General features: G+C 45.5%; 3 protein-coding genes across 10 annotated transcripts; 2 read left to right on the top strand and 1 right to left on the bottom strand.

Annotated features, from left to right (window-relative positions):
• Window positions 1-604: 604 nt before the first annotated feature.
• Window positions 605-11,515, top strand: gys1 (glycogen synthase 1 (muscle)). 2 transcript variants are annotated; one of them, XM_056579749.1, is made up of 16 exons: window positions 605-794; window positions 2,745-2,863; window positions 3,367-3,548; window positions 4,900-5,091; window positions 5,419-5,604; window positions 6,218-6,362; window positions 6,684-6,801; window positions 6,930-7,050; window positions 7,157-7,263; window positions 7,586-7,645; window positions 7,878-8,070; window positions 8,309-8,435; window positions 8,940-9,035; window positions 9,138-9,301; window positions 10,051-10,131; window positions 10,255-11,515. In XM_056579749.1, exons 2-16 carry the CDS (start codon window positions 2,746-2,748, stop codon window positions 10,453-10,455), a joined length of 2,091 nt encoding a protein of 696 aa, XP_056435724.1. In that variant the 5' UTR covers window positions 605-794; window position 2,745; the 3' UTR covers window positions 10,456-11,515. The 2 variants fall into 2 exon arrangements, with proteins under 2 accessions (XP_056435724.1, XP_056435731.1); XM_056579756.1 differs by lacking the exon at window positions 605-794 and adding an exon at window positions 817-949.
• Window positions 11,485-19,701, bottom strand: aspdh (aspartate dehydrogenase domain containing). Of its 3 annotated transcripts, none has more exons than XM_056579790.1 (8): window positions 19,599-19,701; window positions 19,062-19,124; window positions 18,780-18,924; window positions 18,556-18,640; window positions 13,517-13,666; window positions 13,148-13,371; window positions 12,408-12,593; window positions 11,485-11,761 (listed from the first exon to the last, which is right to left on the bottom strand). In XM_056579790.1, the coding sequence occupies exons 2-8, from the start codon at window positions 19,114-19,116 to the stop codon at window positions 11,755-11,757; spliced, it is 852 nt and encodes a 283-aa protein (XP_056435765.1). In that variant the 5' UTR covers window positions 19,117-19,124; window positions 19,599-19,701; the 3' UTR covers window positions 11,485-11,754. The 3 variants fall into 3 exon arrangements, with proteins under 3 accessions (XP_056435765.1, XP_056435757.1, XP_056435775.1); XM_056579782.1 differs by having other exon boundaries at window positions 11,486-11,761; window positions 19,312-19,690; XM_056579800.1 differs by having other exon boundaries at window positions 11,489-11,761; window positions 12,454-12,593; window positions 19,312-19,687.
• Window positions 19,198-23,562, top strand: tmem86b (transmembrane protein 86B). 5 transcript variants are annotated; one of them, XM_056579842.1, is made up of 5 exons: window positions 19,198-19,686; window positions 19,947-20,007; window positions 20,310-20,614; window positions 20,854-21,100; window positions 22,308-23,562. In XM_056579842.1, the coding sequence occupies exons 3-5, from the start codon at window positions 20,564-20,566 to the stop codon at window positions 22,760-22,762; spliced, it is 753 nt and encodes a 250-aa protein (XP_056435817.1). In that variant the 5' UTR covers window positions 19,198-19,686; window positions 19,947-20,007; window positions 20,310-20,563; the 3' UTR covers window positions 22,763-23,562. The 5 variants fall into 5 exon arrangements, with proteins under 5 accessions (XP_056435817.1, XP_056435795.1, XP_056435787.1 ...); XM_056579820.1 differs by having other exon boundaries at window positions 20,262-20,614; XM_056579812.1 differs by having other exon boundaries at window positions 19,905-20,007; window positions 20,262-20,614.
• Window positions 23,563-23,889: the final 327 nt, after the last annotated feature.

The following is a 23,889-nucleotide window of genomic DNA, read 5'->3' as shown; positions in this document are numbered from 1 at the left end:
TCTCAGTGTCTCTCCCCATAATAATAAAGTGTGTATTATTAGCTGACTAATAAATGCGTTTTTCTTGTTGCAAGCATCTCCAAATATAATCAGCCATGTCGTTTTTCACGACAATCAAATTAATTTACCAATCGGAAAACTGTTCATTAATAACGATTTACAAAGTTCTATAAAGTTGTCGTTTGTATCATTGACTGATGTCACCACAATTATAATATATGGGGTAGTGCTTCCTATTGTAGAGCATTTTATTTAAGAAATGGGATATAAAGCGATGGCATTGTGTTGAACGGTTGGATATAGATAGCCTATGTGAAGGGAGGGTATAATGTCAACAGTCACGATGCGGTATGATCCCATGTGACCTTAACAGACATTATAAATAACTCTCTCTCCCATCTCTGACCCTAGACAAAAAAGAAAAGTGGGAGTAATGCTGAACTCGATATGATTATTCACCGGCAACAGTGGGACCTTTAAACTATCGACAGCCAATTGCGTCGCTCGCTGAAGGAAAACGCCCCCAATGCCGGATGACGTTGTTCTATAGGGGAGTTGCATGGGCGGGTCTTGTACATTTGACACACACCCCCCACGTCAGAAAGAACGTTTATGTTAGGGCAGGGGGGCCTTTCAAATGATGGAATACATGTTAAACCAATGCGAGCCAGTCGAATTTAAATGAGGCTACCTCCCCTTTGCTCGTCCTTTTTTTTCTTTACCTATTTTATTGACGGTGACAGCTGTTAATGTTGGCCAAGCAAGCGATTGTGAAGTCCGGGTATATTTGAAAGGTAAGTAGCGACATGCATATTTCCACATGGGTCATTTTGATCACTTCTTTAAGGAATACATCAGTGCGCAATGTAGCCTATTCCTTTTCCGCTACAGGGATGCAACTGTAGCGGTCTGCTGTCACGTTCGCATTTTGTATTCAACTAGACTTCAAGTAAGAGATTCGTGTAAATATTTGATGCAATTGATTCACTCCAAGGCAAAGAGCAGTATTAAAAAATAAAGACGTGCAGTTTGTTTTGTTCCTAACCGGCTCCGGCACATATACACACGACTAGCACTTCACTCTTGAAGGACACATCCAAGAGAGGAGATGTGACCACTGGTTTCCTGGGTATGTGTGAACAGTCACGTATCTGAGGGCTCTTGTGGCTGTTGTTTACTTTTCATTGTATGACCCCGAATCAATCCGAACTGTTTAGATGATATATTTTTAAATATCTCCTCTTGTCCTTTCAATTATTTCCACAGAAATACCAGACATGTCTTACTACTAACTAGTGTTAGTACTAATCTACATAGACATGTTATGTAAGAAAAAGTGAATATTCATTTTGACTGGAGGTATACTGTCATCATGGTATTCAGAAAGTTAAGAAAGGACACACATACAGACACACACGCACAGACTTCCTCCCTTTCTTTGCATCCTTTCACCTTTGCTTCTATTGTTTCCCAACCCTGGCTGTGGTCAGTATTGCAACATATCCTGCTTAGATATCATCTCGGGTGATAAATTATGAATTTATTTAGGAGATAGAGATGGGGTAGTATGTGGTATTATAAAGGAAATCCTGTACGATTATATCATTATATCTTGACTTGGATACTCTGATCGGTTCAATTTAGTAAAAAAGTTCCAGTTCCAGTATTTCTACAGCATTACCACAATGCTTCTAACATATTTTCACATTACTTCCACAGTATTTCCCCATTATGGTGCTGACTCAAATGGCAAACTGACGAATTCGGTCGTGTTTTTGAATGTGCTTGTGTGGGCATGTGCTCGTGTTTTTAGGGGAGTGCATTGTGCCACCTCCAGCTCGTTTTGTAAGGTTGACATGGTATCACACACTCACACACACACACACACACACACACACACACACACACACACACACACACACACACACACACACACTGTTAGATTCGATGCACGCATTCATTTATGATGCTGTTTTAACTTCAATGATGAGATAATCTTGTTTTATAGGGCAACATTACTTTTCAACCTGGTGAACCAGCCTTGACACCAAACGTGTTGCTCTAATCCGGGAATCAGACCATTAGGCCATCGCTGGTGCCTGGTTCATCCGGTTGTTTCTAACTTATAGTAAAATAAAAAGCTTCATATCAAACTAAACCAAACCACAGTGTTTAGTAGGGTATTTATTATTGGAACCCTCTCTATTGCTTTGCATTAATATGGAGTTGTAAGGTATTGATATTTTTACATCAGCTATAACTCCACTGCATTTGTCTGCCATTGGGCTGCTTGACTGGTTGAGAGACTCATTATAAACCATGTGCTAGAAGCACAGTGGGGAAGATTGTCCACAAGCAAGCTCATAGCAATGTTGTTCATAAATGTGCTGAGAAAAGGGTGATATGTGGTTTGAGCAATGTCTGAGGTCCTGGGTTTGACCCGATTCTTAGGTCTTTATCTGTCGGGCTGGTACTTGGATTCTCTCCAGGTGAGCCAGAGGAAACCCAAACACATGCACTTTAGTAGCAGGACGCTGCCTCAATAGGGTCATTTATGTTCAGCCAGACTCCTCTATACAGCCTGTCCCTGTCCCTATGTAAATAGAACGATATAAATAAAAGGAAATGTAGAAGAGACCTTTTTCCTTTCATACGTTTTTCTACTAAGGATATTTAGCTTTTGATGACCTAACCATGTACTGAACTGAACGCTTCACCAAGCTTTGGTCTCTGTGTTTTACCAGCATGCCTCTGGCGCGCAGCCTGTCCGTGACCTCCCTGTCAGGCCTGGAGGACTGGGATGAGGAGTTTGATTTGGAGGATGCCGTCCTCTTTGAGGTCGCCTGGGAGGTGGCTAACAAAGGTACGCAGTAGGGGGCGCTGCCAGGTTGTTCATTTCACATCCTAGCAGATCCGAGCTATTGAAGGATGAAATGCGGTAATGTATGAGGTGCGGTGGAAGGGTAACCAACCTGCCCACCCACACCCCCTGTTGTTGGCCATGAAGGTGATCTCATGGCCAAGGAAAGCTTACAGGAAAATTACAATAATGTAATGTATTAAAGCAACAAGAGAACAAATGGAGTTCCTTGTGCAGGATTTAGGTGCGCAGGGGTTAGTAGGTGCGCATGTGTACCTCCCCAGCTGAAAAGTACTGGGTTTGATTCCCAATTTATCTTTGCTACCTGTAGGTATAAACATAACCCTAGCTGCTATTGAAGATCCTAACTGTGTGTGTGTGTGTGTGTGTGTGTGTGTGTGTGTGTGTGTGTGTGTGTGTGTGTGTGTGTGTGTGTGTGTGTGTGTGTGTGTGTGTGTGTGTGTGTGTGTGTGTGTGTGTGTGTGTAAACATGCACGTGTGTGCAGTTGGGGGGATCTACACTGTGATCCAGACCAAGGCGCGGCTGACCGCGGAGGAGTGGGGGGAGAACTACTTCCTGGTGGGTCCGTATGTGGAGAGCAACGTGCGCACCCAGGTGGAGCTCATCGAGCCCACCAACCCCATCCTCAAACGCACCATCGACAAGATGAACGCCAGCGGCTGTAAGGTAGTGTTGTGCACACACGCAGGGGTCGGCACCCATATGCCCCCTTTTCCACCGACAGTACCAGCTCAACTCGCCACACCTTAGCGTAGCACGACCTGATTGGGTTCCAGGCACGTGGTGTATCCATCTAGAAAGTACCTCTTCAACGTGGGCGAGTTGACAGCACGCCACTGCGCGAAACCGCGACACATAAACAGACAGGGTTACACACAGGAGCGTCTCCACCTCTGGCCCGGTCCACGCGTGTTCTTGCTCGCTGATCCTGCCATGTTCAATAATCAATCACTATTGTTGACTGAACGCTGATGCTAGCATTTAAAGATGCGGACGTCGGGTGTCAGGTGTCAGGCTCGGACCTCTCGCTCATCATTATTCGTCCAGGGGCGTCACTCTGGCCAATCAGTGGCCAGCAGCCTGTTTACGTCACACAAAAGTATCAGATCAACTCTCTAGGAACCTCGACGGAGGTGAGACTAAAAAAGTACCAGGTACCTCATTTTGGCCATCGAAACACAAAAAAAGGCGGGCTTAGTCGAGGCGAGTTCAGCTGGTACTGCCAGTTGAAAGGGGGAAATACATACACACTGAATATACTCTGAATATTGGAGGTACTTCCTGCATTAATTACATTTAGAGAAGTTTCATCAGGTACTATTTAGCAGATACTCTTATCCAAGCATTGGAGTCTTAGGCTGGTTTTATGTCCATATATCTATCTCGCTGTGTGTGTGTGTGTGTGTGTGTGTGTGTGTGTGCACTCTAAACCCTGTAGCATTCTCCTATTAAAGGTTAAAGGCTGTATCCCTCTTTCCTCTCTCTATCTCTCTTCCTCTCTCTCATACGTGTGTGTGTGTGTGTGGCTCCTTGTATAGTGAGAATGCCTGTCTATGTTTGGGTGTGTGCTGCTGTGTCACTTTGTGAGAGAGGACACTGTGGGATTATGGGTCATGGCCATGGCTCGCGGTCGTGATGCTATTTTAAAGCGACATTTCTGATTTATTTTAAACCGGGAGACCTTTCAGTCCTTCCTACACAGCGGTTGTTAAACAAAATTCAGAAGATATGAAATTGTAGCAGAAAAGATGGTTATATTTTGGGGTATGATCTGTGTAAATTATTATCCATGGTCTTTCAAATGTGGCTATGGTTCTTTGTCAGCTAAAGTGTGTTCTCATGTCGTTAAATACATCAAATTGCTATCTGTTCATTTACCAAATACTACATACCACAGATAACATCCAGAACTTTCAGTAATGGATCTTACTTTAGTGCTTTAGTAAATCAAATTAGTGAAAATGTGGTTGGTTGGCTTGTTTGAGTTGCTGATTTGCCCCCACCCCACCCCCTCCAGGTGTACTTTGGTCGCTGGCTGATCGAGGGTAGTCCCTATGTGGTCCTCATCGATGTGGCATTCACCGCGTGGTCTCTAGACCGCTGGAAAAGCGAGCTATGGGAGAACTTCTCCATCGGTGTGCCGTGGTTCGACCGGGAGGCCAACGACGCTGTCCTCTTCGGCTTCCTCACTGCCTGGCTCCTGGGAGAGGTCAGGGGTCGAACATATTGCACCAGATCAAACAAAAAACACAATGCTCTGTAGAATGTTAGCGTTGTGATTTAATAATCAGAGTGGAGTATCTTGAGCGTTTCTTCAGTCTGACTGCTAAAAGTTATGCTCTTGCTAAAAGTGTGTTTTATTTTCCTCTGTTACCACCAGGTGGAGGATATAAGAGTTAAAGAGAGATATTTTATTTTCTAGTTCAAAAGTCGGGACAAAAACGATTCACCCTCATTGTGTACGTGTTCTTTCCACTCTCTGACCCTTAACCCCCCCCCCCCCCCCCCCCCACCCTTCCTCTCTCTACGTCTCCAGTATGCGGCTCAGTGTGAGGAACCCCCCCACATCCTGGCCCACTTCCATGAGTGGCTAGCGGGCTTGGGGCTGATGCTGTGCCGTCGAAGGCAGCTTCCCGTGGCCACCATCTTCACCACCCACGCCACCCTGCTGGGCCGCTACCTGTGCGCTGGCAAAGTGGACTTCTACAACAACCTGGCCGAGGTCGGTGGGCAGGTTTTCGTGTGTGTCTATCGTGTGTTGCCTGGTTCTGGTCCTTGATTCCCCGCCCACTTTTTTGCGAATGTTCTGTGATTCAGGGTCTGCTGTTGGTGTCTCAGCAGGAATTATTACTGAGATAGTCAGAGCAGCAGAAAACAATCGGACACCCAACACGATTCCTGACATTAAAGTGTGGATTCTGCCTCTAAAGTATCATTCAACTCTACGGATTCTGACATTGAAGCCGTTTTGAACAAAAAGGTTATTGCTCGGTATTTCAACAACGGAGAGCAACGTCAATCAACACATCTTTATCCAGCTCACGATCGGTTTAGGTGGAAGCAGACCCTTTGGTCAGTTTCTGAGAACAGCTCTTCAGACTCGGTTATGTATCGAACTACAACTCAAGATGGTTATCAGTCCTACTCATGTGGGTCTTTAGATGTTGGTAGGTCATCCATACATTTTTATATCATCCATCCATCGTCAATCATCGATCTATGTACCCGTCATTCGAGCCATTATCCAACCAACTATGAATCATCCATCTATCTCTCAATCCATCCCTTGACCCTCTCTCTCTCTCTTTCTCTCTCTTTCTCTTTTTCACATACAGTTCAACGTGGACAAGGAGGCGGGCGACCGACAGATCTACCACCGCTACTGTCTGGAGCGGTCTGCGGCGCGCTGTGCTCATGTCTTCACCACCGTGTCCCAGATCACTGCCATCGAGGCAGAGTACCTCCTCAAGAGGAAACCAGGTGAGACGGAGACGCTAACCAATCGGTGACCAGGACTCCACCTGACTAGTTTAAGAACTAGGTACAATGAGATGCAAACATTAAAACAAAAAAGGTTTCATATTTAACTCGAGCCCAATGGATTTAGAAAGAAAAATATTATGAAAGTACCCACAGATAATGGCAGTTATGTTTTCTTCAAATGAAATGGATAAAGGATTTCGTTGGTTGATTTTCATTTCATATATTTTGTAACCTTCCCAATGTTTGACTTGTTTTCTGAAATGTAGCTGATGTAAACATTCCCTCTCTCCCTCTCCCCCTCCCTTCCCCCGCACCCAGACATCATCACTCCCAACGGTCTGAACGTGAAGAAGTTCTCGGCCATGCATGAGTTCCAGAACCTCCACGCCAAAAGCAAGAATCGCATCCAGGAGTTCATCAGAGGACACTTCTACGGGTCTGGGATTCCTCTCCACTTGATACTTAATAGTATAATAGTATAACAATAATCTTCATAGGGTGGTTGAAACATTTGTGGGTTCTATTGAACCCCTTGTTTATTTACTGTGCTCTCATGTCCGTCAGGCACCTTGACTTCAACCTGGACAAGTGTGTGTTTCTCTTCATTGCTGGACGATATGAATTCTCTAACAAGGGAGCGGACATTTTCTTAGAGGCCTTGGCTAGACTCAACTACCTGCTGAGGGTGAGTTCTCTGTGTTTGATTGTGTGTGCGCGTGTGCGTGTGCGTGTGTGTGTGTGGAGGATAAAACTAACCCACATGGTGGCCCGTACCGCTCTGCTTGGAACAGGTGAACCACAGCGACGTGACGGTGGTGGCCTTCTTCATCATGCCCGCCAGGACCAATAACTTCAATGTGGAGACGCTGAAGGGCCAGGCGGTCAGGAAGCAGCTCTGGTGAGATGATGGGATGGCGGTTGAGAGTGGTGTTTCTTTTAATGTGTGTTTAGGTGTAATTTCCAACAAGCTTGTGCAAATTACATTTATGTAAAATAAATATGCCTGTAAGATCACAGTGGCATGCTGCTAATGGAAGATATGCTTAACTAGTGCATTGGCTCAAAAGACAAAATAAATGAAGCATTACCATAATTGACAAAGCAAAAACATAAAGTGACAAACTCAATATTGAAGAAAAAAGCGACGCTTGGACATTTTCATTATAGACCAGCTTCACATTCGGTTTTTGCACTGGCACTAACAAGTTTCCCCCCAACAGGGATACAGCGCAGACGGTAAAGGAACGATTTGGCAAAAAACTTTACGAGTCTCTGCTAGTGTAAGTTCATATTGAATTATAATGTATATGACATAATGTAATTATTTAGTAATTCTATTAAACATATTATATAATTATATACTATGAAATTTTGTTTTTCTCATATTAAGATGCCATTTTCTCACCTCAACCAACCTCCTATTACTACCCTGTGTGTGCGGCGATCACCTTTTATAAAATAATGTATATATTGTTGATAAAGCCCCTTCAAACACGTTTTGGTGATGCTTAGTGGGCAGCTACCAGACGTGTCCAAGATGCTGGACAAGGAGGACTTCACCATGATGAAGCGAGCCATCTTCTCCACTCAGAGGCAGTGTCAGCCACCTATCTGCACCCACAACATGCTGGAGGACAGCAGCGACCCCATCCTCAACTGCATCCGCCGCATCGGCCTCTTCAACTGCTCCGCCGACCGCGTCAAGGCATGTCCGTGCCACAACTAGCACACTTGCAGCAGTTGTTGTTTTTCTACTTATTCTTTAAATTTAGTGAATGCATACCTGGAGGCATTCTCCAGAGAAATGCAAGTAGCCTATAGTTGCTACAGGAGCAGCAGGAGTAAGCTCCATGTAGTTCTCATTAAAAAGCCGATCTAAACTATTAACCTATTTTTATATCTTTGATCAAATATATTGTATTAATTTACATCTGTTGTCGTAGGTCATCTTCCATCCAGAGTTCCTGTCATCTACCTCTCCCCTTCTGCCTATGGACTACGAGGAGTTTGTGAGGGGCTGCCATCTTGGCGTGTTTCCCTCCTACTATGAACCCTGGGGGTACACTCCAGGTATGTCTCGCCGCCTGCTAGTTTATTCAATTTTAAAGCTTTATTGGCATGGTGAATTTAACACACAAAGACGTACTATTGAGCAAATGCAGGCAGGCAGGAGTTGGACAGTGAATTAGGATACAGGTCATTAAGGAGCATTCAGGGGTTGGACAGTGAATTAGGATACAGGTCATTTAGGAGCATTCAGGGGTTGGACAGTGAATTAGGATACAGGTCATTTAGGAGCATTCAGGGGTTGGACAGTGAATTAGGATACAGGTCATTAAGGAGCATTCAGGGGTTCGACAGTGAATACCGAAACTTTTTAATGACCCACTCGAACACATCGAACCAAACTACAAAAAGTTATAGTGCTATAGGGTAAGTATAATTTCAAAGGAAATAAGAAGAAGTACATACTATATGAAACCTCATAGAACATTCCATCAATATCCATCTTTTTTTTTAAATTTGTTAAAATTTTTCGAGGTAAATATTTGTATCTTCCTTCTCTGCCGGTAGCTGAGTGCACAGTGATGGGTATTCCGTCTATCTCCACCAATCTGTCAGGCTTCGGCTGCTTCATGGAGGAACACATCGCAGATCCTTCTGCGTACGGTAAGATAGTCGAAGGAATTCAATGTGATCTTCACTGCCATGGTGTTTCCACTTGATGTTGTTTTTTTCGAACCTTTCAAGTTCCATGTATTTTTCTGCTAGGGATTTACATTCTGGACCGGAGGTTCCGGGGAGTGGACGAGTCGTGCAACCAGCTCACTTCCTTCCTGTTCCAGTTCTGCAAGCAGAGCCGGCGCCAGCGGATCATCCAGAGGAACCGCACCGAACGCCTCAGTGACCTGTTGGACTGGAGATACCTCGGCAGGGTAAGGGAGCCTGGAGCCAGCGGGAATGGGCCCGCAATACCCTTAAGTCCCAGATATACTCCAAACTAAATCGAAATTGGTGTGTTCCCACAGACATTTGCGACCAAATCAAAGCACTGCATTGGTAAATAGTCAAAATATCATGTGAATGATTTGGTTTGTTGTCCTCTGAGTCAAGTCTCCTCCAACCATGACTCGTAAGAAAAACGACTGCAAATATTGCAGTGACTGCACATTGTGAAGAGCAACAGCCAATGCAAACACGCTCATTTCGATTTTGTTAAATTAAAGGGGTCATATTATACCACCAGGTGTGAGTCACACTCACACCTGGTGGTATAATATGTCCCCTTTAAGGTTTATTGTGGCATTAATGTTCACTTAAAATCACAGCATTAAAACTTTGCACCTACCTGTTGTCACAAGTGGTATTACACACGTGGAGTGGTGAGTAACTGTGACCTGGTACTAAAAACTAAAGCACCCCCTGTAGATTGCCATGGTCGTTGTAAATAGTTGTTCTGACTGGCCCAAAAAATGATGATGTGTTATCTACTACTGTTACCAGTGTGCAACTGCAAAAACAGGTGTTTTTCTTATGGTTACATATAATATTGGTTAATTTCCATATTAAATATTTGAATTTACATTGCAGGTTAACCAATGCAGATTTAAAATTAATCATAACAAAATGAATAGTGATGACTGCCAGTGATTGTATATTTCCTTCCTCCTCCGTCTTGGACCAGTATTATATATCAGCGCGGCATATGGCACTGGCCAAGGCCTTCCCTGACACCTACATGTACGAAGCTCAAGACCCTACCTCGGTATGTCCTTCATTTGTTTAACTTGGCTTTCAATGGGCTTTATTTGGAAGATTAAATGGCTAACTAGCGTTAGCCATTTTTAATTTCCTCTTTATTTCCTCTTCCTCTTCCTCCTCTCTCCAGTCATCTGGGTTCCGGTACCCTCGCCCTGCATCTGTGCCCCCCTCCCCATCCCTCTCCCGCCACTCCTCGCCTCACCACAGCGACGACGAAGACGAGCGCTATGATGAGGACCTGGAGGCGGAGAAGGACCGCGTGAACATCCGCCAACCCTTCGTAGCTAAAACCAAAGCTGGTGACGGGGTTCCGAGCGAGAGCGACTGATACACCCACACGCACACACACGCACACACTCAAACAACTCTCTAGGGAAGCTTTTTCAAAATCTTTGCTGATTGATGTCCATGTTAGGGGGGGCAGGGGGTACAATTAGCCTCAGCCTCAATGTCTTCCCAACATGCCAAAGTGGGGAAGACTTATTTTGGAATTATCGACTGAATAGGTACATCAATCATAAATAAAAAAGTAACTAATAAAATAAATAAAAGTTCTGTTTTAAGTTGTAGCAGCAGTTTAACAATTGGTTTACTACTAATGTTGCCTATTTTACTGATAAAAAATAAATAGGGTATTCTGCACCATAGCAAGTTTAACTTTTGTACTTACACTGAATAATGAGGGGTATTTAAAAGAAGACCTCGTTTATTTTGTCACCTCTACACAAACTGAAAGCTACAGAGGCCCGTCCCTGGGCACAAGTGGAAGCTTTTCAGACTTTCATTCAGAACTTTGCACAGCCTCAAAAGATCCTTCCTAACATATCTACTAGCTTGAGAAGGTGACTTTATTTTACAACACTGTTTTATACCTGTAGTTGCCTACCTTGTGGTGGCAGTTGTCTTGTTTTTAATGCCTATACACACACACATCACACACCACACTCTCACTATCACATACTGCCTCAGAACCCCATGCTGTATGAATCTCTTCTACATTAAGATCTCAGCACTGTGTGTTTGTTTGTTTGTTAGCCTTTTGGTAACAGGGCCTTGTGATAACCACACTCATGTCCGTCTGAGCGGGTGACAGTATAGCTGTAAACTGGCCAGTCAGTATTTATTAATGATGAAGGAAAGATGAGGAGCGTTCCTTTGTGCAGGTTATACAGTGGTCTGGTCTAAAAAAGGTGGTTTTGAATGGACTATCATAACAGCGAAGGAACTGTGACGCTGTGGTACGTTTTTAAGTATATGTGTTATTGTCTGTTATTGAGGGAATATTGTTAGTGTTGTCTTTTGTTGACCTATTGTACCAGATAAATACAAATAAAGTCTATATGTACACTATATGTTTACTACAAACAACAACGCTCTCTTCTCCTTTGTTTTGAAATGGGTTTTTAATGACAAGAGATTCAGGTTTGCAAGTTGGTAACAATATCCGACTTCTGAGTTCCACACGTACTATAAAAAATCTAGGATTTCACTTATATGTGCTTGATTACATGGAAAGTGTGGAATTAATGTGGTAGCAGATACTTGGGTACATTCCTCACAACTTTTGATCCCGCCATTTGAGGGTGAAGACAGCCATCAGCACAAGTGCACCTTCCCACCGTGCCCTTTACAAACTAGAGAGAGAGTGCAGAGAAGATTTAGAATACAAGAAAATGTTGGTCATGATGGACAAAACAGGCTAGCTTTCAGACATTCGAAGACTCATTCCCAACGTATATGAAGAAATGTTCATTTGACTAATATTATGGGGGTCTGTTTTTTTCCGCACCCATATCCATATCTTAATGTGCAGCTAAGCAGTAGAATGACATTGGATTTACTTTATTAGTTTTAATTCGTAAAGCTAGTGTAGGAATACATTTAAGAAGGATTTAATGTCGTTTGTTGAAATTCTCTTTGCATCCTCTCAGCAGTCAATAAATCATTTGCCCATGCAAAAAAAAGCGAAGTCCTATCTCTGGCTTTTTCAGGCCTGCAATGAGCCCGTCCAATCATTTTATTGGGTCTTGATGAAATTAATAGGGATGGGATTTTTTCAGTAGGATACAAATTCTAGCTTACTCTGGCTTGCTTCTCCAAATTGTCTGGACAATTTTTACTACGGTTCTGTACCTCAACAGTCAATCATCGACCGTCATAAGAACAAGAAGCGACCGTGACACCATCGCTGACCGCTGCTGATAGGAGCGGGGTCCCCAGCGCGTTCAGCTCACCCAGTAGACTGTGATAAGAGCGGGGTCCCCAGCGCGTTCAGCTCACCCAGTAGACTGTGATAAGAGCGGGGTCCCCAGCGCGTTCAGCTCACCCAGTAGACTGTGCCAGAAAGAGTTGTAGGTGGCGCTGCCGGTCACGGCTCCCAGCTGGGCAGGGTTCCTCCTCACCGTGTGGACCGAGAAGCCATGGGCTCCACTCACCTCCACCTCCACCACGTGGTAGTCCCTCAGCCTGGCCCACACACCCCCGGAGAGGGGGGAGGTTAGGACTTTGGAACCCTACTTTATTTCAAATCGTTTTATTTGACAGTAACCGTTTTATTTTGCCTAATGGAAATAGTACAGGGTGTGGATAGTTAAGGGCGATGTCAACTGCTGATGTCAACGTCATTTCTTAAAATCCAGCTCAATATTTTTGTATTGTCATTAAAAGCCACTTGAGGAATTAATGGAATTGGATTAATGAAATAAATACGATTTATTCATGACATAAATAATACAGTTGTTTCCTAGCTCAGTATACTGATATTCTCATCATAACATTGAAAATACCAACTAATGAATAACATTTCAAATCTTTGCGCACTATTCAGTTTTGTTACTGCAATTTACTTAAAGTTTACTTTAAAAAAACAATTTTTAAGTGTTTTTAGTAGGACACTGCATCCTTTCACAGGCCAGGCCTTTGGTACAAAAAACAACAACACCGCTCTGCACTGGCAGTTTGTGAACAGAGTTATGTGTTCTGTGTTGTATAATTATAGTTTGGTGTATGGGTAGACTCACGCTGTATCCGACACAATCTCCCCAATAACCCCAGGAAAGCCCAGGGTTCCTGCTGCCACAGCAACCGCTGCCATGGTGTTCACGTTGTTGGGGGCCAATGGGCACAGCTCAGCCACAGAGCCCCTGAATAAGACCCGCCTCCCCTCGCCCTCAGTCCAATCAGAGAGCGTGTCCTCTGTGAGCCTGAAGCAGGAGGGGTGTTTGGACATCCTTACGAACACACCCTGTGGAATCATGTGCATAGGTGGAGGAGAATAGTCCGGTGGTTAGGGTTTAGCGTCCCCAATGTCTGCAGTCTGTGTGCCTTAACCCTTATGACATAGTATCTGAATTGACTGTAGGTTGCTTTGGGTAAAAGTTTGTCATTACTGTGAGTGCCCCGCTGTCGTTAAGCCTCTGGATGTCCTGGCCTCCCCACAATGCACCACTGGGGACGTAGAGCGTGTTGCCGTGAAGACTGGCCGCTTGCCGGAGTTGCTGGTTCAGCTCGGGGTCACAGAGTGCCGAGGGAGAGCCTACCTAATAGAAAGGAACGATTAAGTCATTTCAAAGGTTGTATTTCGAATAGCATTTAGATTCATGTCTTTGCATCAGCCTACCAAGAGAAATTCCTAGTAAGGGTTTGTAGACTATGATGACAGTCTCTATGGTTACTGCGACGGCGTGCTGACGTCACGGGGACGCACGGCATGCTGGGGCGCGTTGGTTGTTGTTGTTGTTGAACTGGGCTAATAAAGCTAGTGGGTGTAACATCGTTCGCTGTCTACACTCTCCTCATTCATGCACATCTACAGGGTTAACCTAAATGGCTAAATGACATCTATCATGGTGTCAGAAGTGAGCCGAATGTAATCTAAGATGGCACAAGGACTCCGCCGGATGAACCCGCTCGTCTTTAACTAGGATATCACTCACAACTGGGAGAAGTTCAAGCGGGAATGGCATGTCTATAGCAACGCCGGGCTGGCGGCTGACGGCTAGTATGAAAGTGCAAGCCTACACGTTCTCAACCTCGCCGGTCAGGGGGCATTGGATACTGCCTTGCTGGTAAATAAATTTGAGGAATTATGCCTGCCGGTAAAGAACGTGATTATGGACAGACAATCATTCAACACGACTGACCAGAAACGGCACGAGTCAATCCAGTCATATGTTTCCGCGTTGAAGGTCATGGCCAAGAAATTTGACTTCGGGACACTGCATGATGAACTGATTAGAGATCGTTTTGTCTGTGGTATACACAGTGACACTGTCTGTGCACAGCTTTTAAAGGAGAAGAAACTGACGCTAAATTCGGCCGTTGAGATCTGCATGCTACACGAACGATCTGAGAAGGGCAACAGAGAACTAAAAAAGGAAGCAGAGGTGTGCACAGTGCAATTCGACCCATGCACAAACTGTGGTGGCCAACACGCACCAGACCGGAACAAGAGTCCAGCGCTCAAAAAGCGCTGCAACACGTGTGGAAGAATGAACCACTTCTCTAGATGCTGCAGTTCAGGCAAACCGTTTGCCCCCAACAGGCCAGGGCAGGTTCCGCCCCCCGCTGCACACAGAGGCAGATACACACACGTGAGTGAACTTGACACGCAGCCACTGCAAGGGCCAACTGATGTGTTTCACTGTGAGACTGTGGAAATGTTTTACTGTCGGAGCATAGACAAGCCAAAGGATGTGCGTGAACAAGATGAAAGGTTTGCTGAGCTGTTTGCATGCAACACTGGCAGACAACTGACTGTGAAAATTGACACTGGGGCAAAATGCAACGTCATATCTAGGGCTCTTCTACAGTACATTGATCCTACTGCTCACGTCAATCTCAACAAAAGAGCAAATCTTGTAGCGTACGGAGGTCATATAATCCAGACAGAAACGTCCAACCACTGCTGGGTCTCAGAGACAGTGTCAGGCTCGGCTATGTGATTTTTGGACCAGAGGTGCATGCCGTCGTCCAGTAGGAAGCGCCAGGGCTGACGGAGTACAAGGACCTGTTCGACACCAGCGCCATTGGCAAGCTGCTAGTGGTGTATCACATGCGCCTGGATGACACCGTGCACCCCACTGTATGCGCTCCAAGACGGGTACCACTGGCCATGAAGGACAAGATTGTGGCGGAACTGCATAGAATGACCCGACTTGGAATCATCACACCGGTTCAGGAGCCCACTGAATGGGTTTCAGCCATGGTGGCTGCGAGGAAACGAGATGGGAGCATTAGACTGTGCATCGACCCCGTCAACCTCAACAAAGCCCTCCTCAGACCCCACCACCCGCTGAAAACTGTGGAAGAGGTGATCGCTGACATGCCTGATGCCAAACTGTTGTGCATTCTGGATGCTAAGTGTGGTTTCTGGCAGGTGCCGCTCAGCAAAGAATCCTCAAAACTCACCACCTCCATGACTCCTGTGGGCCGCTATGCCTTCCTACGGATGCCCTATGCCATGGCATCACCACGGGGAGTGAGGTTTTCCAGAGGTCCATGGAGCAGCTTTTCGAAGGACTGCAGTGGGCAATTGTGATAGATGACATTTTGGTGTGGGGCCGCTCGAGAGAGGAGCATGATCTCCGTCTCCGCCAAGTCATGGACAGGATACGGGCTCTCAATCTCAGACTGAACCCTGAGAAGTGCCGTTTCAGGGTCACTGAGGTTGCTTATGTCGGTCACCTGCTCACCGACCAGGATGCGAAACCCGACCCTGCCAAGACCGCTGCCGTCCACCAGATTCCCCCGCCGGAGGACAAGAACGGTCTCCTAAGGTTCCTAGGCATGACCAACTACTTGGCCAAATTTGAACCAGACTAAAGTGAGGCCACGGCATCCCTGCGCGAGCTGTTGCGCCAGGATGTAGAGTGGTGCTGGCTGGAGCTCCACACAGCGGCGTTCACAAAACTCAAGGAACTTATCGCAGGTCCCCCGGTGCTGCGGTACTTTGATGTGCACCAACCTGTTGTGCTGTCAGCTGACGCCTCACAGCACGGACTGGGTGCCGTCTGTCTCCAAAACGGCAGACCGGTGGCTTTCGCTTCAAGGGCCCTCACAGAGACTGAGTCAAGCTACGCTCAGATTGAGAAAGAGCTCCTGGCCCTTTGTGATTCCATCACTACATATATGGACGGGCTGTGACTGTCGAGACTGACCATAAGCCGCTCATTACCATAATAAAAAAGCCACTTCACACAGCCTCTGCGCGCCTACAAAGGATGATGCTCCGCCTGCAGCGTTACAACCTCGACTTCATCTACAAGAGGGGCAGGGAGCTCTACGTCGCTCATGCTCTCTCCCGTGCACATTTGCCCTCCACTGACCAAGCTGAGGAAATGGAGGAGTACGAGGTTATGGTGGTGGACGTCCTCTCCTCACACAGGGTTGAGGAACTGAAGCGTGAGACGTTGGCTGATCCTCTCTGCCGGCGTCTCGCTGAGGTCGTTTCTGCAGGCTGGCCCGATGCATTTAGGGAGGTGCCACGTGACCTGAGACCGTTCTACGCCATGAGAGAGGAACTCACGGGTGACAGTGGTTTGCTCAGTGGTTCGTCATTCCAAACTCCCTCCAGCGTTACTACATGCAACAGCTGCACCAGGGCCAGCCTGGTCTCGAGGCCACGAAGCGCAGGGTCAGGGAGACAATGTTCTGGCCGACCATCTACACTGACATTGAAAGAGAAGTTTCCAGGTGTGCCCCCTTCAATGCTCTCAAGCCACACCAGCCTAAGGAGCCCCTTCAACTGCATGACATCCCTGACCTACCGTGGTCCCTCACCGCAGCAGATGTTTTTGAGTGGGAGGGGAAGGAGCATCTTGTGCTTGTTCGAGATAGACCGGCTCCCGGGCACAACAAGTGCCACATTGGTGGCCAAGTTTAAACGCCACTTTGCTACTCACGGAGTACCACAGCAACTCATGATAGACAATGCTGCTTACTTCACAAGTAGGGAGTTCCGGGAATTTGCTCGCAAGTGGGACTTCTGTCATGTGACCAGCAGTCCACTGTACCCTCAGTCCAATGGGCTTGCTGAGAGGGCTGTGCGCTCGGCCAAGCACCTGCTGGAGAAATGTGCACGAGATGGAACAGACATAGATGCAGCTCTCCTCAGCCTACGCAACATGCCCAGGGACGGGTTGCCGTCGCCAGCTCAATGCTTGCTCTCTTGGCGCACCAGGGCTTTCATTCCCATGACCAAAGCCATGTACTCACCCGAAGTGGAGACACAGGTCCAGATGGCCCTGACACAGTCGAGACAGAGTGGAAAGGCCTACTACGACAAATCAGCTAGGCTACTGGCTCCATTGCGAGATGTGCAGACAGTGAGAATGCAGACAAAGAGAGGACACGACAGACTGGCAACAGTGCTAGGAACAGCACCACAACCAAATAGTTACCAGGTCAAGGCTGGAGATGCAACATATGTCAAGAAAAGACGCCACCTACTCCAGACACCTGAGACCTATGTTCCTGACTCCACGGCAGGGGACCCACCTGCTGTTGCTGCAATCGCACATCCACGAAGCCCACAACAGTGTGGGACCGGAATTGTCACAGGGACAGCGGCCTGTGATTTTTACTCGCTCAGGGAGAGCATCGAGACCCAGCTCTCTCTACAAGGACTTTGTCACAGACCAGCTCTGTGCTGTGCTGGCACACTGACATTTGACCCCTCCCCCCCCTCATGTTGCAGCCTGTTCTGGACTGTTGGACACTCTTTAAAAAAAAAACAGGGGGAGGACAACAGATATATGTTACATGTTCTTTATTAGATGCTTGGGGTTTCATTACATGCAAGTCTGTTATTTTCTATTATGTGCTATGTTCTATTATGTGCAATGGTCTATTATCTGCTATTTCATATTATGTGCCTCGTTAGCATATAACTTAAGAAGGGGGATGTAGACTATGTTGACAGTCTCTATGGTTACTGCGATGGCGTGCTGACGTCACGGGGAAGCACGGCATGCTGGGGCGCGTTGGTTGTTGTTGTTGTTGAACTGGGCTAATAAAGCTAGTGGGAGTAACGCCGTTCGCTGTCTACACTCTCCTCATTCATGCACATCTACAGGGTTAACCTAAATGGCAAACAATTTGCCATTTTTAATTTCCCAATATCCTGGGGTTGTCCAGAGGCTCGGGAGATGCCTGATAGGATAAGTAAGTTAGGTTATTGAAACTCCCACTAACAAAATCTGCAAAATACAAAATCCTGTTTCGTCAACTGTACCGACACTGTAGTTGGATTGCTTGTTCTATTAAATGATGGTTCCTACACCTACTGTGCACTCCGTACAATCTATATTGTATTTGTAGTTCCTCAGTCATTTGGGATAAAAGCCTTCCAAATGTACTTTCAACAAGCCAAGAAGATAGATATTGATTCATTCCCACTAAGTCCAACACGAAGTGGGGCAAAACTCACCAGGAAGTGTGCATGAGAGAGAAACTGAACACCAAAGTCCTTGACGATCTGAGGATGGCACACCTCTACGATCACCTCGCATACCCTGTAAAAGCACAAAGTGTCGCCATTTCTATTCGTATGCCTTTTTGTTTGAATGCTATGAGAAGTTGAATGACATTTGAATGATGTAAAAGCATTTCTGCGTTATTATTTATTTGGTGAGTTGATGTGTGTGGCTATACCTGGTTTTAAAAGCAGATAGGTCTTCAAGTATTAGGTGGTCAGGAACTAAACCCTTTAGCTTGTGAGGGTTTCGATTCCAAGCAAACGCCAGAGTAAGACCCAGGCCAGCTCCATCTTTTATGATCCTCTCCACTAGGTACTGCCCTGCAAAACACAAACACACACACACACACACACACCGACACACACGCAAATGATCGATTCATTTGATGCAATGCATGAACTGGATAACATAAAGTGAAAGGATGGACAGGGTAGGTCATGCAGGTGTGTGTGCAAACCTAAATGTCCATATCCCACCACTCCTATCCTCAAGGTAGATGAGCGGGTAGCCATGCCCTTCACTTAACAAAAAAAAGAAAAACAGGCCAATCAGAGAACAGAATGTTGACAATCGTAACACTCAATGTTTACACTCAATATCAACACATGAATTTGGTGAATCTATTTTCTTTTGAAAAAGAACCAAAAAAATTGTGCATTCAGTTTTTTGTCAGGAAACATTTAAGATACAGGCTAGCTGACACTTACCGGTTTTAGCGTGTAGTCAAGGCATCCACTAGCTAAGTGCACCCTAATCGACACGCTGTTTTCTGTTAGAGTGCTAAATGCAAACGCAAACGCTAACACAGCTAGGTAAACATACAATTTGCCAGCTAGCTACTAATCATCCAATTGTGAACCACAATACTCGCATTCGTATCAGCGTCAATGTGCAAGTCCTTTGATCTTTCAACTTTAACCTTCACTTCGTGTCATTAAGTCGCACGATGTTCAAGACACAACCTTCTATATCGCTCATTTATGGCTTCACTCACAGGTAGATTCGGCAGATCGAAGCGTCGTCTCTCTCAACTTCTCTATCCACCTCTGAACAACTAATGACCCCAGCCCTCACTCAAAGAAGTAGGTGTGCGCCGTTCAAAGTTCAACTAAGGAAACATTAAGTAAACAAACATGATCCATTGCAACATTGCTGCAACTCTGTTCCAGTGTATTCAGATTCAGATTCAGAAAACTTTATTGTCTGTCGTAACAGAAAATCTTCTTTGACGTGACGATTCCAATTATAATAAGGAATGCATGTGGACCTGTTGTGCTTGTGTGTATATTGTGCCATCAAGAAAGAACTGACATACAGGCCTATTGCCTTTGTGACCTGCAAGGCATTGGAGGAGGAATCCGACACAGCGAAGACAAGTGTTCACATCATTCCCATCAGAGACGGTGAGCTTTGATCTGTACATAGCATTATTTGTGCCCCCTTCCAAATGCATTGAAAATCATGCATGTGTGCCCAATAACAAACAGTAAATAAAGAAATGTATACATATGTCGTTTACACACACACACACACACACACACACACACACACACACACACACACACACACACACACACACACACACACACACACACACACACACACACACACACACACACACACACACACACACACACACAATTTGCTATCTGCTCAGGTAAACTTCGGTCTTGGTGCAGTGATGTCACAACTGCTGTGGTCAAAGTGCACAGATTGGGACGTGAAAGGACCTAGGGAGCCTTGGGAGGATCCATAGGCCCCCCAGCGGATGTGTCGGTCCGAAGTCCACACCTCTATCAGAAGCCAGGAGAGAGAGGGTTGGGATAGAGAGGGACTGCAGTCAAACAACGAGTACGTATTACTGATGAGTTTAGGTTCAGCACAGTGGTCACCATCGTAACAAGACCGTAGCACAACGACGGTGGGGCCAGGTTAGACATTGAACAGCAGCTTGAGAAGATGGACATCCTGGAGACCCACGCCTACGACCGGAGACAGCGGCGAAACATGGTGAGACAACTTTCCTCCCTCCTCAGCCTTACAGATAACCCGAAGCGTACATTAAGATGTATTTGTGCAACGATGACTGCAAGATGAGGCACTCTTACTTTAAAAATTAAAAAAATTTCATCAAAACATTTTCACACATAATTCTGTCTCCTGAACGCCACAAACCACGGTGCAAGTCATTTATGCTGTCCGTATAACTCTTAACCCCCTCTTTCTCTACCTTGCTACCCCCTCGCCAGTCCTGTGCTCTGTTGCTATCGCTCTCGCCGTTCTTCTTGGCGTCAGCCGCCTACCTCTTCCTGTGGGCCCATGACTCCTCCCCCCCCTCCATCATCATTGCGGGGTTCAAAGCGGCGCCCGTGCTCCTATTAGCGGCAATGGTGCTTGGCTGGAACGGGTGGAAGAGCCTGGCAGGCGTGGCCGGGGGCCTGCTGCTGTCGGCCGTGGGAGACTTCTGCCTGGTGTGGCCAGAGCTCTTCATCCATGGTGAGCAAGGGCCAGCGCGTGGAGATCATTAGCCACGTGAGGCCATCCAGATATTCAAATCGTCGCCTCATAATGATTTAGATTTGGCCATGGCCAAGCAGCAATTGAATCCGCACAAAAAACAATTAGATTTTTCCATCGATTCTTTTACATTTTCTCGGGGGTTGTGTTTTTTTTAAAACTGCAAACTGCCGTGCTCCTTGCCTCATCATGACCTCAAATTCCCTCCCCAGAGCACTAATTGGTCCTTTAATTTTGCAATTTTTGGGAGGAGCTTTACGGCTCGAGGCCAGACTTGTCTACAGAGAGGAATCTCATGAGTCCGGGAAGGCCTCATGAGGCTAGGAGATCAAACAACGATGGTGGAGATGCACGTAGGCCGTAGAGGCATTGTGGGGAGAAAGATGATCCACAAGGTCCAATGCTGGAGGGATTGTTTTTGGCATTTTTTTGACGATATTCACCCTGTTGAGTAGACAAATATGGACAAGGACAATTGAGATGATCGAGATGATGATAATGACAAAAGACTGAAAAGAGGAATAGGTTTGGTTAATAGGTAAAAGCTATGTCTCACAAATCAGACATTAAATTAATATTTAAAGTCTTGTGGGAGATGAGCTCTGATCTGGGTGAACCAAGTGTTTCTCGTTGTAGGTATAGGGATCTGTAAGCGCGTCATGGGCTAAACTAAGCCAGCAGTATAAAACTGTAAAAAAAAAAAAATTGTAAACCAACAGTTGGTTTATCCTTGCACTTTTTGTTTTCTGGCCCAGGATCTGTGCTTTCTCCCCCCAGAAGTTCTGCTTTATCATAGAACTTCTGGATCTAAAGTAACAGTGGAATCAATAAGAGTATTTTAAATAGTGTATAAAATTATTCTAAGATTTGAAAGAAAGACATGAAGAATTTAATTTTGGACATGCATGCAGTATCTTTAATTTAATACAATTTAGAACAACCCTGATATGGCAGATCATTTATCATACTTTATAACCTGTAGCTGGAATAGTACAAAAACTTTCATTGGTGTTTTTCTTTTTAAATTACAGATTAAATGTAGGCTAAGCCGATTCAATAAACCTATATTCCTTGACCAAGTTCTCGAAGCAGACTTTTTTTTTTTTTTTTTGGGTTTAATTTGGTCAGTAAGGCCAAATTCAATCATTGATTTGGTCATAACATATCCTCCGTCCGTTTGTTTCAGGGATGGGTGCATTCGCCGCGGCACATCTTCTGTTCTCACTGGCCTTCCTCACCGCCCGCTACGTGCCGCGTAGCCGCTCTTCCTCACTAAGCGTCCTCCTCTACATCGTCATGTTTGGTCTGGGAGCTGCCTTCTACTTCTACATCTACCCGTTCCTACGAAAAGCCCCCGACTCGGAACTCCTAACCCCCGGCGTTGGCGTCTACGTGGGTTTGCTCACCCTCATGGCAAACCTAGCGCTCAGAACCAGCAAGGTTGTGACCATATTAGGGAGTTTGTCTTTCCTGGTCTCCGACAGCGTGCTGGCGCTACAGGTGTTTAAGGTGTGCTCGGCGATGGAACACGGCCACACGGTCGTCATGGTTACGTATTACCTGGCGCAGATGCTGATCGCCATGGGTGACGTGTTGGCGGTGGAAGACCAGGATGACTTTTCAAAATGGAAGAGGTCTTAGTTTGGTATTTCAGACCAGGTCCGGATATTCACCCTTGCTTGGTTGTGGCTCAAAACACGTCAACAGGGAAAAGTGGATCACAAATCTAAAGACTATAAAAGGAATGGTTGATTCCCTTATTAATTTCTGAGTATATTGCTCCACTGTCCTTGCTAGAGATGTCGAAAATACTGTAGGCCTATATATATTTTAAATCACTGACCCATTGTGCCTTTCTGATCGGCCCATGTTTCCAAGTGAGGAAATCTAGGCCAGCCCATCACAAGTTTTTTTTACACATTCTGTCGTTTTATGTAAAAAATAAATAAAAAACATTGGCCCTTTAAATCCTTTAATGTAATTGGATTGCCATGAGGTGAACTGCGACTTTAAACAATAGTAAACTTATTCTAGATTAATTTGTAATGACACTGGATCTCTCAAAACTTTAAGAAAAGTTTACAGTGCCTGAGTGTAAATAAATAAATAAATTCAACTACTTGGGATAATATGCTTTAGTTGGAATGTATGACCTCACTTAAATATTAACTTTTCAATCTGCCAAGATATCCTCCATATTGCCCTTGATCTGATGTCTCATTGTTGGTCAAAGTGCGTACATAATTATAAAGGGAAACCAGGTAGCCTCTTCACGATTCCAGTGGGGTATTCCACAAACAGAGGTTTAACAAACAGAGTTAACGCTGAACTCTAGGTTGACTGACCCTGTGCCAACTAAACCAGAGCCGTCGGTTCCACTGCATGGGTTATGCATTAGTTCAATCAACTCGGGGTTGGTTAACACAGGTTTGTGCGCGTCCACGCCAAACCTATAAAGGCGTGATGCATGGATCATGGAAACCCTGATCGAAATGGCGAAACGGGCCGCTTATTTCAATGAAATGGAACTCCAGGTTCTCCTGGAGAGCTATGACGAGGAGAAGGACATTATCACAAGAAAAGGGAACCCTAAAGCCTCTGCAACCTGGAGAACAAAAGCCTTGCAGCGGATCGCTGACTGCGTAAATGCGTTAGTTACACTTCAAAAGCATGATCCTTAATATTTGAGCCATGAATCTATAAATATCCCAGTTAAGCATTCTTAATGTTCCTACCACATAACCCTTTTCTTCAAAAAAAATGTATGT

The sequence above is a fragment of the Gadus chalcogrammus genome, chromosome 2, assembly GCF_026213295.1.
Source record: "Gadus chalcogrammus isolate NIFS_2021 chromosome 2, NIFS_Gcha_1.0, whole genome shotgun sequence".
NCBI classification, from domain to species: domain Eukaryota; kingdom Metazoa; phylum Chordata; class Actinopteri; order Gadiformes; family Gadidae; genus Gadus; species Gadus chalcogrammus.
Note: the sequence above shows the minus strand (reverse complement) of the source record. Positions and strands in the feature narration are given on the sequence as shown.